General features: G+C 34.7%; 3 protein-coding genes across 4 annotated transcripts; 1 reads left to right on the forward strand and 2 right to left on the reverse strand.

Annotated features, from left to right (window-relative positions):
* Window positions 1-202: 202 nt before the first annotated feature.
* On the reverse strand, window positions 203-5,326 carry LOC106716970 (alpha-mannosidase 2). Its single transcript, XM_045686107.1, has 5 exons — window positions 4,586-5,326; window positions 4,420-4,512; window positions 3,130-3,324; window positions 2,944-3,055; window positions 203-2,862 (listed from the first exon to the last, which is right to left on the reverse strand). The coding sequence occupies exons 1-5, from the start codon at window positions 5,324-5,326 to the stop codon at window positions 203-205; spliced, it is 3,801 nt and encodes a 1,266-aa protein (XP_045542063.1).
* Window positions 5,327-6,350: 1,024 nt separating this feature from the next.
* On the forward strand, window positions 6,351-9,344 carry LOC106717161 (breast cancer anti-estrogen resistance protein 3 homolog). Its single transcript, XM_014510889.2, has 6 exons — window positions 6,351-6,433; window positions 6,762-6,989; window positions 7,108-8,102; window positions 8,176-8,344; window positions 8,430-8,607; window positions 8,763-9,344. Exons 1-6 carry the CDS (start codon window positions 6,431-6,433, stop codon window positions 9,122-9,124), a joined length of 1,935 nt encoding a protein of 644 aa, XP_014366375.2. The 5' UTR covers window positions 6,351-6,430; the 3' UTR covers window positions 9,125-9,344.
* A 1,543-nt stretch (window positions 9,345-10,887) lies between these two features.
* On the reverse strand, window positions 10,888-20,423 carry LOC106717070 (protein DDI1 homolog 2). 2 transcript variants are annotated; one of them, XM_014510767.2, is made up of 11 exons: window positions 19,877-20,423; window positions 19,456-19,662; window positions 15,887-15,953; window positions 15,183-15,341; window positions 14,985-15,083; window positions 13,669-13,831; window positions 13,168-13,357; window positions 11,915-12,001; window positions 11,641-11,718; window positions 11,391-11,485; window positions 10,888-11,266 (listed from the first exon to the last, which is right to left on the reverse strand). In XM_014510767.2, the coding sequence occupies exons 1-11, from the start codon at window positions 20,136-20,138 to the stop codon at window positions 11,186-11,188; spliced, it is 1,488 nt and encodes a 495-aa protein (XP_014366253.2). In that variant the 5' UTR covers window positions 20,139-20,423; the 3' UTR covers window positions 10,888-11,185. The 2 variants fall into 2 exon arrangements, with proteins under 2 accessions (XP_014366253.2, XP_014366251.2); XM_014510765.2 differs by having other exon boundaries at window positions 10,889-11,266; window positions 11,641-11,721; window positions 19,877-20,420.
* Window positions 20,424-20,426: the final 3 nt, after the last annotated feature.

Genomic DNA, 20,426 nt, shown 5'->3' on the forward strand with positions numbered 1-20,426 from the left:
TACAGTTTAAATAAAATGTTTGTTTTCCTAATTCTGATTCTAAATTTTTAAATAGAGCAAATAGAGACATGTAATGACTCAATATATAAATTACACGACTGTAATATATCGGTGGTACATCAAATCACATAAGATATCATCAAGATATTTTACGTACAATTTTACAATTTCACTTGACATTAAACTACGAAATTTCTCTTTTTCAGAAATATACTCGTATTGTGCTCAGTTCCATCGGAGCAAAGGAACCTTTGTTTACTTTGGAAATGGGTGTTCCATCCTGAGTACCACACAAATTAGTCTGATATACTGCTTTTACGTTGCGAAGTATTTTCTCTATTGAAAAACTGTAATCTCCATTACAGTGATGCTGTTGAAAGTGATTTATTTCACACGTAAAGCTTTGTCGATGTAATGTTATTAGAGCCGTATTGACGGATAACTTATCTGAAGAGGTTTTATAAACAATTAATCTGAAATTAATCACAAAAATATCACAGGGAAATGGAGTTTTGATTAATGGAAGAAAAGTGTAGTAGCAGTGTTCAGTTTGTGATCTATCGATGAAAAATATGTCCAAGTGGTAATTGAGAGCATTGGCAAGATGTAGAGCATCCAAGCTTGGCAGTTGCAACGTCGTTTTCCTGTTGTCACTGTGAAATGTTTTGCTCCTTATGAAGTTTTCCAACAATATAACGTGCCTGTGATAGGTAGCGCCATTGTCAGCTAAACCTTCTCCGGTTCCGCGGCCATCATTGTAAAGAACTCTGCGGTCCAACATAATCACGATCTGTCCTTCCTGGAAACAAGTTACACCTTGGGCATGATCTGTTATTAATGTCAAACGATTTTGATAATCTTGAATATAAGCCAGACTTGTCATAGGGTAAATATTTGATTCAATTCGTCTGCTTATATTTATATATCTAGGAGTATATTGAAAACCATTGTTATCAATAATCAACTCAGGCGGATTACCGTTAACTATGTCAGTTTGCACCGATAAAAATACCTCTAGTTCCCTGTTTTTGGGAGACGCCTCATAATCTGTTTTAGTTTCAACACAAATTATTTTGGAAAAAGGGCCATTCATCAAATTAAAAATTTTGACGCTACTCTGCAACAGTCGACCAAAGATAGTTGTAAGTTCGGTGGTTACTAGACCAGAAATAATTAATACGATTTTTGTTTTAACTCCTCTCCTATATGGTGATAAAATGTCATGCAGTGGTTTGGAAGAATTTGTGTTAAACAAAAACATTCCTGAATTTATATGATTACTTTTAAAAGCACCGTAATCGATCATAACAGTTTTCTTATTATTTGTGTCTTTCTCAAATACTGTTTTTAATAATCCTGTAATTTCATCAAATATTAATCGATGTTTATAGTTCTCTAGTTGGATGTCGCCTATTTCTATAGGCTGGATGTTAAATGGAAATATTGGTCCATTGCCGGGAGTGTCGTCCATGATGCAAGAAACGCAGTAAATTGTTGCCGCGCTGGATGACGCATCATAAGTCTCCTTAATTTTAAAGAGCTCTAATGTCATCGGTGGAATTACTATAACGAATGATATAGTAAAGAACTGTCGTGATATTTTAATCGTATTTTCTGATTGGTAATTCCATATCGGATTAATTTGTATGGTTACATCCTTTTTATTATGATCTATAATTCTCACATTTGGGTTTCGAGTGACAAACTCTACAATTTCAGTTCTCTCGTGGCTTAAAGAATTGAATACATAAATCTGATCACCTGGAGTCACAGTTCTAAAAGCTGAAATAAATTCACCATTTCTGTATACATATTTTTGGAGATAAGTAATATTTCTCTCTGATTTTATACTTATTAAACTTGCACTTGTTTCTTGTATGTACCAACAATCCTTAACAGTTGTTAATATCTTTTTATGTACATATTTTAAAACATTAGCCGTCAATGTGCCACTTACAACGTTACGGTCGTGAAGACGTGCTACTGTTTCTCTTGATTTCATTAAAAGATTGAATAAATCTGAAACATTCATATGTCGAAAAACATTAGAACTTACAGCGAATGAAAAGAGAATTTCTGTAGTTCTTAAAGTTGATTCAAGGCGTCTCAACAGAATTTTTAACAAAGGTCTAGTTGTAAAGAATCCTGACCAATAAGCAGGTGTCCCTGAGCTAACATCTGCGAAATTGAGAAAGTCCCCCTTTAATGATGGATACGACCTGTTTTTTTCAATGATGGTCTTGAAATAATCTTTGGGGGTACCAAAATCAATTGTTGCTTTGTATATCTCACGATTTATATTAACGAAATCAGCAATTTTTTGATAGTTATTATATTGAAAATCAAACTCGGTTTGTTGTTCAAAGTGGTAAGGTCCTCCGATTGGAGCAATGATAACATTATGCGATGATATAGTACCAGTCTTAGAATATTGTTCAAGTAATAACTCTGCTTTTTGTTTTACATTATATGAATCTATGTTGTTGATTGATTTTACAAAATTAAAATCTGAGACACATATATCCTTATCTGGTCCACAAGCTTTAAATCCAGCTGAGTTAAATTGGAGATAATGAGTAAGGATAGAATTTTTCGGATAACGTTCCTTGCCAATTTTATTTAGAATATCGTTGATGTCCGATTTCGAAAATATGTCATTATCCCAATTCTGTACCCAAATGAAATCGCTGTATTGGTATTCAGCAAGGTACTGTTCCCAGGAATAATGTATATTAGTGAAGATAAGGTTCGACATCCCACAAGCTGAAAGAAGGTAAGTCATTGTAGGGCTATGTGTTACGCTGTTAGTGAGCCACGCTGTTTTTGGTACGAAATTTAAGTGGTGTTTCAACCATTGATGACCTGTAAAAAGTTATATAAAATTCTTTAAAAGTATTTTGAATAAAATACAGATTAAGTAAAAAACACAGATGTCTAAATTACCTTCCATAAGTTGATGTAAAAGACCAAATAAATGTATTGTAGCTTCATCAGGTTCCACCCAACCACCTGTAGTTATTTCTAAACGACCTCCTCGTACTAGCCGACGGAATGCCTGTAAAAACATTTTCAATACAATATTCTACTTCACACTAAAAAAATAACACAAATAGCTTTATGATATCATACCGAACGATTTTTCTGTGTCGTAGTTTGCCACCACTGACTCAAATGAGATACCTCGTTCCATGTAAATGTTAAATTCTTGTAAAATTGTAATTTCTTAACTAAATTTGACAGAATTTTATTAACAGTATTGTTGTGGTATTGATCAAAGCTTTGTCTCCAAATTGAGTCGACGTGAGTGCGTGGTACTAAAATAACCTGATAAATAACATAGTCTATTAGCCTAGGATCATAATATAATAAACCAGAAGACATACCGACATATTAAATGCTTCTATTGGACGTGTTCCTCTAGGTTTGGTCGACTAATTCTTGAAACGAATGCATATTGTTGGTAACATTTAATACAAAGGACTGTTGATATAGCCATACGAAATATACACCAAGGATTTCTTATAGCCGTATAATGACTCTAAGTGTGGCAGTAAATGTGTGACAGTTATTTTACCTCGAATAGTTTATAATTAAATGTTTTCGTTGGTGAAAATAAGTCTTTATAGGTGACAGTTTCAGATGCAGTATTTATCAAAGGAAATACGATCTATTGGTACTAGCAATCTGTTTGTGTTAACGATCAGGGGAGAGATATTGCGAATGCTATGTCTCGCTGAACTCTCGAGTCAGCTAAATCGTTCATCGATGTGAACACTTTTTAGTGCGATATTGAACATTGAAGCAACATACCGTGTTATTAGTTTATTTTAACGAAAATAATAATCACTCTTGTAATAGAATAATGGGAGATGAAATGTTTAAGGTAAGTTGATGTTTTGCTGAACTTAGTATTCAACGCTTAGTGATTACTAAGCGTTGAATACTATTTTGCGTCTTATGAAAGATATAAGAATCAAAATTTCGAAGGCAAATTTATACTTATAAGCATTCTTATTTAAAAACAATAATGTGGTTTTACTAACTTAAATTATAACAATGTTTTTTGTTAAAGTTATTTTAACCGAATAATATAAAAAATATAAAATTACTTAAATATTTCGATGATGAAATTGATTCATTATTGTTGTTATTTTTCGCTGAAAGTACATAGTTGTAATATAACACCAAAGTTTTGTCTCACATTCCTTAACCATAAATAGAATGTTATATGTATCTGTGGGTTTACACTGTTGTAACACTTTTAACAAACATCTTTCTCATTATCTTTGCAAAAACAAAGACAACGACATGTTTTATTACTCTACGAAATTTCACGGTAATGGTGATTTTACTTGATAAAAATGTAATGCCGCGAGTTCGATATCTGACAGAGGCATAAAATGTCTTTAAGAAAATTACCTTCAGAGGCGGCCATCTATTGTTTCTCATAAGCGATTCGTAGCGACTGTCGAACATTTTGTTCCAAAATTGTTTTTTCACTATCCAAGGCGGCTGAATGGTAAAAATCAAAGTATATATATAAACATAATTTATTACAATTATAGACTTTGTTTAAATTACTTACTTCGATATCGAATTTTGAAAATTTGTCCTGAGCATCCATGTCGGCGTTATACGGTTGCAAAACAACACATGTGAACGGATTTGCAGGTACAGTATAATTATAATATATCGGAACAACTTCAGGAGTTACCTCTTCTATTAAAAAGTCCGCTTTATCATTGTCGACTTCGTACTCTGGCATTTTCCTAATATGCAAGTCGTTCGATTCCGAGGATTTATCATTGCCTATATCACTACTTGTTCGAAATATTGTCTTTTTTGATGCGCTATTATTTCCAAATACATGAAGAATTTCTTGCATATTTGTCGGTTTTTGTTCTTCTACTGGTGGGAAAAATCTAGACGTTTTAGGTATTTTGTAAAAACTTTCAACAGTTATTTTATCTGGATAACTGTTATTTGATATTTTATCGAGTGTGTTGTCTAAGGGGAATAATACATTATCGAAAGACAGGGGGTGAGTAAAATTGTAGAAAGTATCACGAGTAAGCCTTAGCTCATTTGGATGTCGACTTTCTCTTATGTTCATTTTAAATGACGTATCACTTTTGCTACGACTGGTATCGACTGCAGATAAAATCGTAGACATTTTAGGTCGTTGCTTATTGTTTAACATTTTTCCTTGAGGATATTCAGGAAATAGCTCGGCGTGGACTTTCAAATGGTAGGGTGACTTTGACATGGAAATATTTTTCCAATACACATGATTTCCTTCAATCTCGCTAAACGGTCTTTGGACCATTTTCGATTGACTTCGAACGATTTTTCGTAATGCTATGAAAATTAAACAATTAATTCACGATTCTCTGAATAATTTTTACATAGAACCCTTTACTTTATAAAAATAATAAATAAAAATAATTGAAGATAATAAAATTGATAAGGACCATTACGAATTCGTTAACGATTATTAATGAATTCGTAATGGTATAAAAATAAGAAAAATCCCTTTATCCTCGCGAAAATAACAAGAACAGGTTTTTGAAAAGTTGATAATTGTATATTTGGAAGATTTATTACGCAACATGCAATATAATTATAGCAATTTTAGTTAAATGTTAAGGTACTTACTTTTTTCATAACCGTTGATGCAAATGAAAAATATAAATAGTATAAAAATAATTAATTGATAATAAAATAGGTTCACGCTAGCCATGACTCGGTTTAGCGGCCAGTTTGTGACTGATTATGTGATACACCATTACAAGGATGTTTAAAAAAAATTGGTTCGTCAACAAGCAATTGTGTTTCCGTATGTCCTATACCGATGAAGACAATGTTATGACTGTTGTACTTGATTGTACTTGCTTATTATTACAACTTCATACGTTCATTGTTAGGCCGTACGTTGTATTTTGTAAATATTTTTGGCCTCTTTACCCATTTTTTTTGTAGTTTAAGATTGATTATTTTTTTAATTATTTATGTGTAGTTTGGTTTAAGTCTTAATGGGTCCATTATTTTAAAGTAAGATATAATTAAAATTTGCTTCTAAAGGTTTACATATTTAACTTGCCCCATTTTTTTAAAGTCTTTTAGCAACAGTATCTAGATAATATATTTTTGGTACATACATTATTCTGTCGCTTTGTAGAAATTAAAAAATTATTTATTTAGTTTTACTTCATTAACGCATGCGCGTAAAACATGAATGAAGTTAGGCATTGTGCGAAGTGAAGCTAGTGTGCTACCAACATCCAATATCAATTGGGCGGAGCAATTTTATTGATCCAACTGAACCCCAAACATTTCGCCGGGAGAGCCAACGCGCTGTCGGCTAGTGTTGTGTCGAAATACGCTGCGTGTTAATTGTTTATATAAATTGGATCAATATTGTAAAAACACAATGGTAAGATATTATTTTAATACACACTGCTTAGCCAAAGTAAAATAATTTACTTAACGGAAAACGAGCCGTTATCAAATAATTTTTGTGTAGAAAAGAAGTTGTTTTTTTAAAAGACGATTTCTTTTTGATTGTTTCCTTAATATTTATTCAATATACATAAGTCAGAAAATAGAAGAATAATAAATAATTGTTTTGTCGATAAATGATATTAGTTATGTTAAAAATAAGTAATAAGTGGTGTTCAAATGCACAATAGGTTTAACTGTAGTTTTTTTATTTCATACATTAGAATATTATTTTAAAATCTAGAACAACGTTACTTTCACAGGATAGCACTGCTATGACTACTTCGGGCTTATTGGATTGGGAGCTATCTCTACCATCCGACCAGATAATATCCCACGGCTGGTACCACGGAGCTCTCAGTCGAACGGCCGCTGAAAATCTTCTGCAGCAAGACCGCGAGTTCCTCGTGCGGGAGTCATCTTCGCAGCCAGATAACTATGTACTTAGCTGCCGCTCAAATGGACAACATTTGCACTTCGTCATACAACGGGTTAGTATTATACCAATAATTGTACTTTTCTGTTTAACTTAAACTTTAGAAGTATACTGATATTGTTGTTAACTGCCTTTTTGCTTGTTCTTCATTATATCAGTTATAATAATTTCAGATCGTAGTTCACCCTGAAACCGTTTATGAGAAATATCAATACCAGTTTGAAGATGAAGCTTACGATACTGTAGCAGATCTTATCACTTCCTATGTGGGCTCCGGCAAGCCCATATCGGCAGCCTCCGGAGCCAGAATTCAATATCCGGCGAATCGAGTTGTTCCCTTGACAAACTACACCGCCGATGATATGACCTCTGCGGCATCTCCAATGGGCGAATCATCTGCCTACGGCAACCCCTATAGTTTGTACAGCCATTTTGCCGCGAAGCCTGGAATGCAACTTCGAGTCCCATTTAAGAAACAAAGATCTCATTCCCTAACACCAATAGACATATCTCAACACGTAACTCACGGCAAAAGTGCTAGTGCAGATGGCGTTATCCAAAGTCAAACCAATAAGCACCATAAACATTTGTCTGGTGATTCCAACTCCAATTCTGGAACATGGGATGCCAACTTGCCGACGAGCCCACCTGCGAAACCTGTTCGCCACGAAGGACCGAAGGCGGATGACAGAAGACTGGAACTTCAACGATTCTACCACGTTTCTGGTTCAGATTCTGGTAATGGATCTGGTGATTCAACACAAAGCTCCGCTCATAGTGACCCGAATAAGTCAAGAATGGACACGGATTATAACTTGGTGACACCAACAATAAAGCAAGAATTTGATTATGATGGTACAGAAGCAAGGCTTATAAAAACGGTAAAGTTCGACTATATGGTCGAATCAAGGATTAACTTGGAAAACTTTCAATCACAGATCATTCCAACGAATCTAACTAAGCCCTTAGAGTCGGAAACATTACATACTATTAAACTTTTAATAAGAACATGTGGGCCGCGTATTTTGGCAAATCACATGACTAAAGTTGACTTACACTTCTTGATAGACGATGCCGTTCAAATTGAAGGTATGGATAGAACTGCCTCAGGACTGGAGTTATGCTTTTTGCCTCAAGGTCGATCGTTGCGTATGGATGTGATAGAGAGGTCTGTATAAAACTAAATGATTCGCCAGTTTTATTCAATTCTTGTCTATTTCAACAAAGTAACTTAATTTCAGAGTTGAAACTTTTCGACTGTTTATAGCGGTTACAATACTAACCTGCCAAACGGATAGGCAAAGAGCAGACACTATTAATGACTGGATTTTGCTCGCAGTAGAAACAAAGACAGCATTGGGAAATCTGTATGGTTTTTCAGCTATCATGTTTGGTCTTTGCATGCCACAGGTAAACCTGTATCATAAAGACGCAATTTTCTTAAAACTCTTCATCTTATTTAGTTAATTTACTTACGTTTTCTTTCATTGTTTAGGTGGAGTGCTTGGAAAATGCATGGAGTATATTACGACAAGTTTATACAGATAGCGCAATTATGTTTGAAGCTAAATTGAGGCCATGTTTTAAAAGTATGAATGAAGGAACAAACCCACTACCTCCCAATACCACCACACCGAATGTGTTGCCGGCGGTTCTTTTATGTCACAAGTATGGTGAGCACTACTTAAAATCTAATCAAAAAATATATATTAAATGTAATAAAAAATCAAACAAATCGTATTTCGTTAAAAATAAATATAACCTTTTTTCATACCTGACATAATATGTCCTTAACATCAATGATATACCAAAGTTTTTTCTTTAACAGATGGCGAAGGAGGCAGTGCTATTCCGCCTGATGAAACTTTCCCGAACAGTCTCATGAATACAGTGAAATACGACTTCACCACCACATTTGCGCATTTGGATGCGGTGAGACATTTCGCCGACCAAGTAGACACGTTCAAAAGAAACGGCCGAACAGTTATCCAAGTGATGTCGCAACTGGGACCAGTTTTGGATCCAATATTACTCGAACTGTTTAAAACTGAATTTCATATAAATTTCCTCTGGGGCGAACGAGGTGCTCTGATTACGCCCAGCCAAAGATTTGCGAGGCTAACGGATGTATTAACATCGATGGCTGCAAAACTAGTAAATCAACCTCCACTACAAGAGGACATTGTTTAAAATTGAAATCATTAAGTATGTAAACAATATCGAATGAATTCGGAATGTTTAATCAATCGGGATAGCAGTACATTTAGTTTACATTAATAATGTAATTAAAATAATGATACGACCTGGGGGACGAAAACTTGGTGCGCATACCCCACATATAATACGTGAATATAACACAACGGACATAAGGACAGCGAGATGATGATTAACATAGTCAAGGGCCGATTAATAGCCGCCATTTAAGAGCTGTCTATAATTTAATATTGTTAGTAAAAGATTTTAATTTTCTTAACTTGATAAAATAAACATACGATGAAATCTCTTTCTGTGCCATAAGAAGTGTGGTGATAGAATTTTATTTTGTGTTTGTTTGTAATTTTTCATTTTATCATTATTGTAATCCTCAACAAATATATGTATTGTTAATTTAAATAAATGGATTAAATTTTGTGAAACAAAACTACATAGCTTTATTAGCCGACTTAAAAAATAAGGAGGTTATCAATTCGACTGTATTTTTTTAATATAACCAGTAAAGCATTAGTAGCCTAATATTATTCTTTGGCACTCAAAGGAAGTGTATTGTTTCTATTAGGCTTCAAAAGTAGTTTATTGCTGGAAGATCAGATTTTAAATGAAATTTTATTTGAGTTACTTACTCCGCTAGTGCTGCGACGTAAAGTGGGTCTTTTCATCCGACACAAGCGATTATTTCAGTAATCGTATATTCGAATATTCTAATAATTTCGCGAAAAACTATGACCAATATCTAAGAGGCTCTCGCTAAAGTAAAGAGCTGGATTAAGGGCCCGATACAAAAGGCAGTTACTTTAAAAACCGCGCGTATAATGAAGTGATTCCTGTCTCTGCAGCCCTGACCACTGGTTGCTTGGGTCATGGAATTCTGCAGCCCGTGGTGTACGATTTTTTATATATTTTGAGATTATTTTATTAAAAATGTATCATATTATACAGAAAATATGTTTATTAATTAATATGGTATAATAATAAGTACAATTTCGGTACTATCCTTAACATGTATAAAATAAAAGATAAATTATAATTTAAAGGTATTTAATGAAAGAAAAATTTTGAAATGAAAGACAATAATACCCCAATAAGAAATTTATTTTAAAACATGACATAAAAAAGCATTTTGATTCGTTCTATTTGTTTATCGTAAGTAAATACAATGTAACACGTTGCAATGATATAGTAAAAATAATTTAAAACCATATGTTTATACCCTTTATAATTTGATAAATTCTTTTATAAAACCGATTACATAAAAAATATATAAAATTCTAAAACTAACATTAAAAAACTTAATTGTCATTTAAATGATAGGATTTATTTAATCAGTAGTATGTTGTATAAAAAGTATTAGAGTAACTTAATGCTAGCCCTGTTTTAATTATATGTATATGTAAATTAAAATATATAAATTTCTCAATACAATTGATTAAGAAATTAAAAAAATGTTTAAAAAAAACTTACAATAAAGTTTTATACTATATCTGCACTTGATCATATGTATTATGCAAACAAAGTACAACAGTTTTATTAAAGATCTCTTTTTCACATCGTAACAACTTTTTTACACTAACAAAGTTAATTTCTAAACCCTACACCTGCTATTTGGTAATGAAAGGCAAACTTAATTGCTTTTGTATAACATTATACATATTTATACATTTCAATTAAGTATCTTTAAAAAGTTTCAGTTATTTTAGCGGCTCTTAAGTGTGCGCGAGTCGCAATGCGCGGGGAGAGCACTGCGCAGCGCGCCGATCATCTTGCGCCGCCAAGATATATGAAAATAGTTATACCAGTATGAGAACTATTTAACTGCTAATAGTCTGGTCTTGACCATTAGCGAGGTCAAAATTTATTATGTGAAAAGATTGGTTGATAAAAGTCAGTCTTTTGATTTTGAAGCTACTGAACCAACCCGTTTAGTAGAAGTAATACAATTTTCTTCACAAACTTATAAAATATGATAAAAGTTTAGGATATTATGCTGATATATAGAAGGTAAAAGTCTCACATAGATGGAATAAAAACGACTTTTTAGAACTTTAAAGATTTAGCGAAAAGTGCGACTGTTGCTTGCGTCTTATCACCGTTGAATCTTCTCAGCTCAACGATTGCCTGTAATACGATATTAAATTAGTATCAATAGGTAAATAAAACGCCTTTAAACTTTGGAAGGATACAGAAGTATTAAGAGCATGCATGTATTATTGCAAAACCAACAGTAGTCACAAATATCCACCTGTTCTCTAGTAAATCCTAGACCTACAATTTCCTCAACATCAGACTCGGTGAATGAATCTGTTGGCAGAATTGTTAAGCTTGGATTTCCGAGTCCTGCAATAAAAAGTTAAAATTACTTTACGTTTTACTACTAATGATTACATTCTAAATATTTCTTCATATTATATTATTAATTAGTAATGCAAAGTTTTTTAAAGTATTAAACATTTTGTGAACATGCTTTATCTATTATGATAAAACGATCATACCAGTTCTCTTTCCTTGCCCTGAGTTAGTAGACACTTGAGAACTGGAACCCGGTCTCGATGGTTGGTTCCTAGATGCTTCTGCTAAAATATACATATAAAACAATAACATTATACACACCACCAACCACCAGCTAGATAGTACAAGCATATTTTATATCATGAAAAAAACAAAATTTAAATATCACTGATATGGCAACATTGTTGGATTATTTCTGTACATGTGTTTCCCAGTGAAAATCCAGATTATAAATGAATTGTGTTTAGATATTCTTACCAGTTGTACGATTATTTGATTGTCCCACACTTGTTGATGTTTGAGCGCTTGCAGTCGATTTCGATGGTTGATTATTTTTTGACAGTTCTGCAAAATTATTAAATAATAACATGCATATGTCAACACTGTCTAATTGGAAATTCTACAAATTATTACAAGTTACAATCAAATGTATGTATAATAAAATTATGTCGCCTTGGTAGTTGAAAATGATTAAATGCAATAGTGTTAGCGCAGTGAAGTTGAAGTAAAATATTATCTCCAGTCAGTTCTACATTAAGTTATTGATACATTGCATCAATACCATGTTTTATGAGAAATTGCTTACATTACCCAATACTACTAATACCCAATAATATAAATGAGATGAAAATTTATCTATTTGATAACTGTTATATCTTTAAAATTGCCATGAAAGCATACTCTTTAATAACAAATTTATATCATACTAATATAATAAATGAGAATGTTAAGATGGATGGATGGACGTTTGAAGGTATCTCCGGAACAGTTCAACGGATCTTTATGAAATTTGGCACAGTTGTAGAACATAGTCTGAAAGAACACATAGGCTACTTATTTTTTTAACTGCGCGCAGATGAAGTCGCGGGCGACAGCTATAAAAATAATAGTAAAAGTAGTAGTAATTAAACTTTGAAGTTACAACAATAATGATTAAACACAATAATAAATTACCATATTGAAGCCACTTTAGGTGTATGTAATTTGCTTCTTGATTCACACATATGAAGATGTAAGCACTGATTTTATTTAAAAAAAAATATTAGTCACATTTGCAACAATTAATTTCTTCGCAATATATTAGTATCCAAACTATTCAGTGAATAGAAATGATGTAACAAGTAATATTAAGATGTTTTATGTAGACGAAGATTAAGGAAGGAAAAACATGCAAAAGCCAAAAAAAAAAAGAATTATAGCTTGTACTGTTTTTATTTTTATGATACTTTGTTACTGTCTTATCAAACATGCAACAAATTTATATTTCACTTTTACCTCATTAATTTGCAACCAAAACAGTAGTCAGTAAAAATAAATTCATTAAACATTAGTTTTTCTTAATTATATCAAAAATTACTAAAAAAAAGCAGTAGTAAAGATAATAGCAGTGCAAAATGATTTCCCTTAAACAAAAAATAATTTACAATGTTATGTAACTATGAAATGATTCATTAAAAATGTAACAAACAAAAAAATTAGATGTTACATTTATTTCTTTTTTCCTCTCCCACCTTGTTTAGATTTCTCGAGGGCTTCTTTTATTTGACGTTCCTCATGAGCCCGAGTTGATTGGTTGACAATTTCATCTTCAGAATATCCTGATAAACGGGCACATTCTGGCAAATCGGACTCTGGAAGGAATGGTGTTTCAGTACCGGTAGTTCCAATACGTAACACATTTCGTTTTAAATCAATGTTACACTGAAAAAAAAATCACAATGTCTGTTAAAGGCATTTTTATATATTTTTATATTTTATAAGGTAAAAAGTTAAAAGCATCTATAGTTTCACATTTCTTAAAAATCTCTTAAAATTTTAATCTATGTATACTCTCAACGATTTACAATGAAAGCTGATTATTCAATGAAAAATTCAGTCATTGATAAAAATATATTATGCTTTATTAATCAACTCATTAATTGTCTAATCAACAAGCTAAAAATTATACAAGCAAGCTACAATTTATAAAAAGACTTCTTTTCTTTCTTTCACATTTTATAAATATATTATACCTGGTGTCTTTTTAACATATCCAGGCCAAGAAGCATATCCATTGGTTGCTCTTCAAGTACTGAGAATGATGTTGTTAAGAAATCTTTCTCAATTCTCATCTGAACCATATGGATTCTGCCAATTATGCGTTGTACACCTACACCTTTAGCAATGCCCGCCCATCTATTAATAATAAAAACAATACATAGTGTTTCGATAGAATAAAATTTACAGTAAGGATAAAGTAGTCAGTAGATGGCAATTTCATTTTGATTACATTATTTGTGGAACATATCAATTGGACAAATACATTAAACAAAAACATCAAAGCCGATACTATCATATTTATAAACTAGCTTTTACCCGCGACTTCGTCCGCGCGGAATAAAAAAAATAGAAAACGGAGTAAAAATTATCCTATGTCTGTTTCCTGGTTCTAAGCGACCTGCCCACCAATTTTCAGTCAAATGGATTCAGCCGTTCTTGAGTTATAAATAGTGTAACTAACATAACTTTCTTTTATATATATAAGATAAGGAATAGATACGAATGTTTCGATGGATGGATGTTTGTTTGAAGTTATCCCCTGAATGGCTCAACAGATCTCGATGAAATGTATCATAGATGTAAATCATAGTTTGGAAGAAAACATAGGCTACCTAAATTAGTTTTCAACTTCATTTTTAAAATTATAAATAGTAATTGTTTCTTTACTTTTGTCACTAAATGTAAAAAAATGTCAATGATAGGGAGAAGGGATCATAAAGCAGTTATTTATTATTTACTAGCGACCCGCCCCGGCTTCGCACGGGTGCAATGCAAAATATACCTACTACAGAATAAATGCACAATTTATTTAAGGTACTTAAATGGATAAGGATTAATGCTGTATTGTTTAAAATCACTTCGTAAAAGAATAAAAATGGTTATGCTGGGTTATCCCTAAGAGATAGACATATACCATCGCGGACTTTTTTGTTGAACTTTTTAAGGTGAACAATACTGTAGTACATTATTTTGGTCTATCTCGTAGGGTTCAGCCAGCGTTTGCAATATAAGCGCAAAAAAACGTGCTTATTTACGACATCACATTAGAAAACTTTAAATTTATCAGTGTTTCTCTACTATATTATGCATTTATTATACATACAAACCTTCCTTAAGAATCACTCTATCTATTAAAAAACCGCGTCAAAATCCGTTGCGTAGTTTTAAAGATCTAAGCATACATACGGACATACAGCGAAAGCGACTTTGTTTTATACTATGTATTGATTTATAAAAGATGTAATACAGCTAACATTAAAATAATTAAATAGCAACAAGCAATACCAACCTAGTATCAACAAGTCTCATAATGTTGCATCTCTCTGCACAGGCAGCTGACATGATGGTTGTTTGAGCACCTGAATCAATAAATGCTTTTACAGGAAACCTAAAAGAAAAAAAAATGTTTTAAATATTTCCAATGCATTGTATTTTAATTGGTGAAGCATTAATAGGTTCAATGATATTTAGATATAATTAGACAAACCCGTTAACATGACAATTGATGTACAACATCACAACAGTTCCAAATGTTTCCGGATTGTACTCCATAGCTGCTTCCATATTAGCTTCAATATTCTTCTGCCTGATCTCCTCCGCAATCATTCTTTGTGCTTCAGTATCAAATGGATCTGAATTCATCATCCTGTTGAATGTAAATTAAATTCTATATGATAAAGTGATTGAATGCTGTAAGACGGAAACTCAACCTTATTTATTTGACATTAACCGAGTCTCATTTTTTTACTGGCAGATTACTTTTTTTAATATAGAATGTAAGCTACCTAAAAATTAAATGATCGATGGTCAAATTAAAATAGAAATAAAAAGCACTTTGCTTCGATCAAATATAGCACTTGATTCTTTGAACTGCAAACATGTTCAATGCCACCTTGAATTTAAGTGAATCATCAAAAAGTTCCTTTGTTTTTATTCCTAGTAAGAAGCACAAATGATGCTAAGGTGAGTATGAAATTGACACCAGGAATATTGTCTTTATGTTGCTGTATTTCAATGTGCCTGTTCAGTAAAATATAACACAAGTTTTAAAACATGGATTCTCAAAATTATTAGTGTTACTCCTCACTTTGAGAATTATATATTTAAAGACAAATAAATTTAAAACTCCAATAACTTATAGGAATTTATCACCAACCATTAAGAGATACATTATAGCAGATACCAGATTACCTTATTCTTTGTTGCTGACGCTCAGTCCTTGCCGACAATTGTTCTCGAAGAACAGAAGCAAATGTATCTGTATATAAAAAATATTTTTATTTATGAAATTTGTAATATATTGTGTTAAATGTAGGTAGGTTAGTATAACCTACCGTCTGTATGTTTGAAAATAAATCAGTCCCAAACCAACCGCCGTTTAATTAATACCGATACATTACAACTGGCGACGAGGATGTTTTCAATTGCGTAAAAAGTATGGTGGACGCGTGGAAAGGCGAAGATAGTGTGCGAACGAGTGGACGCGTATGTTTATTCCGCGCGAAAGTAATTTTGCACGGCGTAATGTCAGTTTGCGGAACCTAAGTACGTGCTATCATAATATGTCGGCGGAGAAGGCGGTGGCGTCGGTGTTGGCGGTAGATGAAGGCAGCCCGGAGAGAGGCAGTGGCCAGGGAGCGACGCCGGTGCAGGTTGGGACTCAAGCAGGGCCAGGGCCGGCCGGCTGCAGTGGGCGAGGTGCCTGCGCAGTGGCAGCAGCGGGCGGCGGTGCCTGCGTGTGCGGCGGAGAAGTGTGGCCGCAATCTACGGTATGGTGTGGGAAGTACACTCGTGCGCGAGGCACGTGGGTCCGGAAGATGGGCAGGACCAGGGCCGACCGGCTGCAGTTGATGAGGGGCCTGTGCAGTAGCAGTGGCGGGCGGCGGCGCCTGCGTGTGCGGCGGAGAAGTGTGGCCGCAGTCTACGTGTGTGGTGATGGAAGCACACGGGTGTTTGGGGCATGTGTGTCCAGAGGAAAGGCAGCGCCAGGGCTGGTTGCAGTGGGCAAGGGGCCCGCGCAGAGGCGGCGGCAAAGGTACCTGTGGAAGCTGCGGGGAAGAGTGTTTCGCAGGCTTCGTGTATTTAGTGTAGCGTTAAGTGTTAAACGACGCTAGTGATGTTGAGGACTGTAAGACTATTTGCTTAGTATTTTGTATCGTAATGTTTTTAGCCGACTTCATTGTATTTTTTATTTTATTGAAATCGGCAAAGGGTAGCCGATGTGTTTCAGTTTTTTGTATAAATTTGGTATAAATCGATTCGAAGTTAGTATAAATTGATGACAAAGATTTTTTATATTTCTACGTCCATTTTGTAATTTTTCAAATCATGACAAAGCATAATGCAATTAGATGCAGCGCGAGTGCGAGTGAGACAGCTACACCGCTGTTGCCGCTAGTTGGAGCGGGACAGGCGCGTCGCTGTTTTGCTAGGATGACGTGTCTAGTAACGTATCTTAAAAAAATGTAATAAAATGGAGTAGTTATGTGCAAAGTAAACTTATTATTCAGTGTTATTTAATTGTAGTATAATCAAAGATTGAGTTTGATTGAATTTAATTTTGTACGAAAATATCGCACATTAATTTTAGTGTAAAGCTCGAATGTCGCAGTTAGTATGTGAATTACGCCAATGTTAATTTCAAGTCACAAGCGGATAACTTGATTGGTTTGTATTGTAACGTAGGATGTGTTCCTTACATAATTATTATTTAAGTCATTTAGGGATAATGGTAATGGTTGTTGTGTTGTGGAGAATATTCGCGTCCGCTCATTAGTTGGGAGTTGTCGTCATCGTTCGTCGCGAGCGTGGTGGCGGGCGGAGCGGACAGCGGGACATGCGGGGCTGCGGCGGCGTGAGCGCAGGCAGTTGCGGCACGCGGGTTGTCATCGGTATCGCGATATTGCAGGAGCCGTATTGGTGGTGCACGTGGAAGCGTGCGTGGTGTCACTGCCGAAGAGGAGGTAGGACACGGTGCTACTGCCGAGGAGTAGGCGGAGCACATTGGCCGGGCGCACTGGCTGGTCACTTGTACTGTTAAGGTGCGGGCAAGTGGCTGGTGGCCTGGGCGTACTGGCGTAGCCGTATTGGTGCACGTGGAAGCGTGCGTGGTGTCACTGCCGAAGAGGAGGTAGGACACGGTGCTACTGCCGAGGAGTAGGCGGAGCACATTGGCCGGGCGCACTGACTGGTCACTTGTACTGTTAAAGTGCGGACAAGTGGCTGGTGGTCTGGGCGTACTGACGTGGTTTTGTTACGTGTGGAATGAGCGGGATGTCACTGCCGAGGAGGAGGTAGGACACGGTGCTACTGCCGAGGAGTAGGCGGAGCACATTGGCCGGGCGCACTGACTGGTCGCTTGTACTGTTAAAGTGCGGACAAGTGGCTGGTGGTCTGGGCGTACTGGCGTGGTTTTGTTACGTGTGGAGTGTGCGGGATGTCACTGCCGAGGAGAAGGAGAGTGTACGGTGTGACTGCCGAGGACAAGGCGGAGCACATTGTCATTCCCGTCGTAGGGTGGACGAGTGACTGGAGGCCCTGCTGTGTTGTAGGGAGGACAGGTTACTAGGGGTCCGACGCAGGTGTAATTACATGTTGTGTAATAGGAAGGACAGGTGTCTGGAAGTCCGGGCACACTGGCGTGGTCGTTTGTGTCGTCAGAGGGCACACATGTGACTGGGGGTTCAGGCGCACTGGTGCGGTCGCTTGTAGTGTTGACAAGGTCTGACTCAGGCTTCGTTGTCGAAATTTTTAAGGTAAAACTATTAGAATTTTGCTAGGTAAAATTTTGCATTTTTGTACTTGATGGCAGTTTAATTTATTTAAGTTTATAATTTGAGGTATCGTATTAGTTTATGGTTCTCATAGTGGATTTACCGGGAGTTTTATAATGAAATTAGAAAAATTTATCAGAATGTCCATTTTTATAATTTATCTGTAACATTGTGATCGTGGTGCATTGTAGTGACTGGGTCGATTACTACAGTGTGAATCAATTTAACTTTAAAGTTCTAATTGATAAGGGATATGGAGTTCGGTTAAAATAATATTAATGTGTAATCGCCATTTATTAGGTACAGTGTAAAAAAAAATGTTTCATTTGTTTATTGTTCTAGAATTAATGTTGACTATATTTAAATCTGAAGTTACTGCATGTTTTAGAATTACAAAGAAAAAGTTGTAAATTCATTGTATTTGAAAAAGTTAAAGTTTTGGTACAAAAACATGTTTAAATTATATTTAAAAAAGTGTTAAAATGTTTCAGTTTGTTAATAAGTTGACCCCATAATTTGTTGTTTATTCGAGGATAATGTTATTTAGTTAATTATGATTGTTGATTGAAGTTAGTTTTCTTCAATTACAATGGCTTAGTTTTTTTATATGGGTTCATTTGAGTTTATCTGCATTGTATTGTTCTAAAATGTAAATGTTTGCTGTGTTGTTAAAAACGAAATTCTTGTACTGTAATGTGTATTGTGTTTTTTTTTGAAGAAGGGAAGTGTTGATGTTGAATACTGTGTATATGTAGTAATTCTTTTAAGGGAGAGACTGTAATATATTGTGTTAAATGTAGGTAGGTTAGTATAACCTACCGTCTGTATGTTTGAAAATAAATCAGTCCCAAACCAACCGCCGTTTAATTAATACCGATACATTACAAAATTCACTTCACAAGCAATTTAAATGTAACATGAATAATTCAAGTTATTCTAATATGTAACTCGTGAAATAAAGTAATATGAAATTCTATGTGAACTTACCAAGGTTTCCACTAAGCAAGGCATCTGCCAATCGTGGGTTGTTTTGTTTAAGTAAAGCTAGCTCATCAGGTTTGGCCAGAAACATTTCTCTTATTAGACGGGGGTCTTCCTCAACGGGATTGCTTCTCGCAGCCATTGAGCTACTAGCCACTGCAGGAGGGACTTGTATACTACTGAAATCAAGATTGGCTAAACCTGCAGGCAATGCTGAAAACAAATTATGACCAAATTTATCAAAAAAAATCCAATCAAAACAAATAATTTTTTTTGACAGCAACAAAATGTCACTTATATTTTTAAATTTTACGCACCCGCTTTATTGCAGTAAACAGTTTACCGCTTGTTGCACATTGATGACGTTTAGAAGTCAGCAAGTCAACATGACACTGCAATTTTGTAAAAGTGAAACAAAGGTGAATACCTTGACTGGCGTCGTTGGCGTTGAGATTGGAAGAAGATTGCAGCATGTGAATCATAACGATGACATCTCCATCGTTTACGCCGTGGTCCCTTAAAGACTTCTTGTCGTCTAACAGTGGCTTGCCGTTGAAGTTCAGTATGATGTCCTTTGCTCGGAAACCGGATTCTATTTCACAGAATGCTTTAAAATTCTCCAATTCCAGATCTTCGGAAACATCTATGACGAAAATTTCGTCTGTAAGTGTAGTAACAGTAACTTTCATCGTGAAATTCTTTGATACCGCAATTTTTTTTCTCTGAAAAGTCTGCAGACGCTTTGTGTTATTTATATTTCAACGATGACTGTCCAAAACATTTTATAGTACACGAACGTTTTATATCACTATAGTCTTCAGCGATAAGGGTAGTACAAATAATATTTCTTTTCGAGTTGCTCGGTACCCACAGTAAAGTTCGCAGGTTGCAGCAGGTGGCTAACTTCACTTTGCGAGTTGCGAATTATATTCGATTACGCGATGCACTCTAGCCGATCGGTTTCGACTTTCTCATAA

Source organism: Papilio machaon, chromosome Z (assembly GCF_912999745.1).
Source record: "Papilio machaon chromosome Z, ilPapMach1.1, whole genome shotgun sequence".
NCBI classification, from domain to species: domain Eukaryota; kingdom Metazoa; phylum Arthropoda; class Insecta; order Lepidoptera; family Papilionidae; genus Papilio; species Papilio machaon.